At 52.8% G+C, this 3,203-nt stretch overlaps 1 protein-coding gene across 1 annotated transcript in view; it reads right to left on the bottom strand.

The window, feature by feature from the left end:
* The window catches only part of plekhm3 (pleckstrin homology domain containing, family M, member 3), a 23,140-nt gene that overhangs the window by 2,855 nt on the left and 17,082 nt on the right, over positions 1 to 3,203 (bottom strand). The window contains exon 5 of the mRNA XM_035409456.1: positions 1,132 to 1,289. Coding sequence (XP_035265347.1) covers positions 1,132 to 1,289 — 158 coding nt within the window. The remainder of the gene's footprint in view (positions 1 to 1,131; positions 1,290 to 3,203) is intronic.

Raw genomic sequence — 3,203 nt, forward strand, 5'->3', positions numbered from 1 at the left:
TCGCTATTCTACACCCTGAACTTTCACAATCCCGTCCCCCCCACACAGTGCAGCTCAACCATCTGTTAAGAACAAACCGATGGCTCAACCATCCCTGTCCCAGGTCTGTAACTCTCCGATCGTACACCCTTCCACTTCAACGCGACCTTCTCCGCCCCGATGACCAAACCAGCCCCACCCTTCCATCACGCCGTCCGAAGATTGTCTTCTAGCACCTCTCCCACTATTGGTCATGTCTGCCCTTCCCTCTGTCAGTGAGGCTACACTCGCTCTCCTGCCTGTACTATCCTTCACCCTTGAGTCTCTCCATAGCGCTGCTCTCCTCCAGGTCAACACAATCAATCTCCTGCAGGCTACGAAGGAGGAAATACGAGACCACCGCTGACCTGACCCCCCCCCCCCGCCAGTCACCCCCGTCCATCTTCTCCTCGTCCATCACGTGTGCTCGAGTATCCTCTTACCAGGAACCGATTTCAGGCCGCTGTCGCTGACGCACGCAAACTCTTCTCGGCCTACTGACCACCTCCAGCCGGAGCTCCACTTGCAGGAATCTCCCAGGGCAAAGTTTCAGACGTCCGTTGGTCCTTTAACCCTTTGGGGAGTAGTCTTTTTTGGAATGTCTCCAAGTCAGCGTTCTAGAACTCCAATGCTTTCAATTATCAAATTATCAGTAGTGATTGTTACATCAGCATTAGAACATTCTAATCACGTATTTGTGATCTCACATCATAAAGGGTTCAGTGCCCTGTTGCACCTGCTATGCCCGGTTCATCTCCTGCATGCCCACTAGGCTGATTTTGACTCCAGGCACCCGCGAGGAGAGTGGAACACGCGACATAACCCTCACAGTCCCTCTGGGCTCTGTCTTTGGCCCTCTACTCTTTTCGTTTTACAGCAGATCACCTGGTTCTGCCATCTCTGCTTAGGGTTTCCCTCATCAACGTTCAACCCCATCATCATGATCCAAAGAACAAGCCCATATACCGCAATGCCACGTACACGAATTGCAGTCCTGCATCTTGGCATTCATTCCCTGTACAGCCAGAAACGGGATTACCCCGCGCAGCGAATTCCCCCTGCCGCTGTTCAGGCGGGACGTCCCGGCCCGGCCCGGGGGGGGGGAGGACTCACCTCTTGGTGGCGCTCTCCTGGAAGGGGTAGATGACCTGGCCGTTGTGGCAGAGCTCGCAGATGAAGCCCTTCTCGCTGCACAGGCTGCAGCTGTACACGTGCGAGCTGGCAAATTTAATCACCTTGGAGAGGAAGGGGGCCAGCTTCCCTTCGATCACCTGCACGCGGGGGAGAGGGGGGGGGATCGCGGGAGAGTGGGGGGGGGGGGGGGGGGGGGGGAGATATCGAAGAGAGAGGGGAAGAGAGAATTAATAGAGGAGTTGGGGGGTGGAGGGGAAGAAGGAATTGATTCATGAAAGATTGGAGGTGGTCAGAGTGAGAGGGGGAAGGAGAGGGAGAGAGAAAGAAGGAGAGAGAGAGAGGGAGAGAGAAAGGGGAAAGGAGAGAAAAGCATAGAAAGAGAGAGAGGGGGAGAGTGAGAGGGGATATGATGGAAAGAGGAGGGGGAACGGAGGAGAGGGAATTTGCAGTGAGGACAAAGGTAAGAAAAGAGGGAAAAGAAATGAAGAAGAGGATGGAGTGGTGAGAGACGCAGGGATGAGAAAGAGGAAGAAAGAAAGTGAGAGAGAGAGGAGAGATGAGTCTCTCAGAACACAGAACACACAAATACCTGGCCTTGGTTTCATTTCAGATTTCAATACAGCACCTGAACAAAACAAACAGCAGCAGCAACCCAATTTCTAAACGTTTTTTTTTTTTTCAAACTATTTTTTCTCTCTGATTCAAAGCGTAATTACTGTAATGGATGTATTGAGCCAATCTCACAAGGTTTCTGTGTGATCTACGACAAGGACATCAAAGCCAGTTTGCAACTATACACTGGATACAAATGAGTTTCCCTTCAGGTAACTACATACCCCAGCACACACAAACACACACACACACACACACACAAACATACATACACTCACACATACAGTACGCATACACAAACACACACACACACACACACACACACACACACGCATGCTCGCACACACACACACACACACACACACACGCATGCTCGCACACACACACACGCATGCTCGCACACACACACACACACATGCTTCCAGCTCTACCTCGGAAACCCTTCCCTATGATAGAATTTCTCAGGACGTATAGAGCATTCAGACAAACTCACTCAAGGCAACCCCCTAGTTCCCAATATAAACTAAGCCCCCCCCCCCCCCCCCCCCCAAAACAAAGTGAGAACCACATAACATAAATCTCTGCACACACACACACACACATGCAAATTCTCACAAAAGATGGACGACAAAAATTATGTTTTTTTTTCTACAGACCAAATGGACCAGTTCCCATCCAGGAGCCCATTGTGAGATGGAACAGGAAAGAACCCCCCCCCCCTCACCTCCACCTCCACCCCCACCAACCCGCAGCCCCCCCCCCCCCGCCCCCCCACCTCCTCCCCCATACCCCGACCCCCAGAACTTCAGTGGAAACAGGCGCACTTCAACGCAGGTCCCCAAGGAGAAGCACCGCAAAGAGAAACCCACAGAGTTCACACCGCAACTAATGAAGGTAAAAAAAAAAAGAAAAAGAAGAAGAAAAAATGAAGATGAAGGGGGGGTGGTCTGTCTTTTTTTTCCTGTCTTTTTTTTTTTTTTAAAGGGAGCCAGAAAAAATAATATGTGAATGCCATTTAGCGTCGGGCGAGCTAGTTAAAAACAGGCCGAGCTTTGGAGAGCCGGCTTCCTGGAGAAAGCGCATTGTGGCCCGGTGAATGGGCCTGGGGACGGGGGCCGGGGGGGGGACAGGGCTGGGGGGGGGGGAACGGGGCCCGGACCTCCGGCACACACTCACCACCAAGGGGGCCGGAGACAAGTGGCCACACCTGGCAGAGCGGGGGCCGCCTAATTAAAAGAGCTGTGAGCGTTCTTCAGCCCCGGAGAGAATGGGCAGAGAGAAAAGGAGAGAGAGAGAGAGAGAGAGGGGGAGAGGAGGGAGAGAGAGAGAGGGGGGGAGGGAGGGAGAGAGAGAGAGAGGGGGAGAGAGAGGGAGAGGAGAGAGAGAGAGAGAGGGGGAGAATGGGCAGAGAGAAAAGGAGAGAGAGAGAGAGAGAGAGG

This window comes from Anguilla anguilla, chromosome 3 (genome assembly GCF_013347855.1).
Source record: "Anguilla anguilla isolate fAngAng1 chromosome 3, fAngAng1.pri, whole genome shotgun sequence".
NCBI classification, from domain to species: domain Eukaryota; kingdom Metazoa; phylum Chordata; class Actinopteri; order Anguilliformes; family Anguillidae; genus Anguilla; species Anguilla anguilla.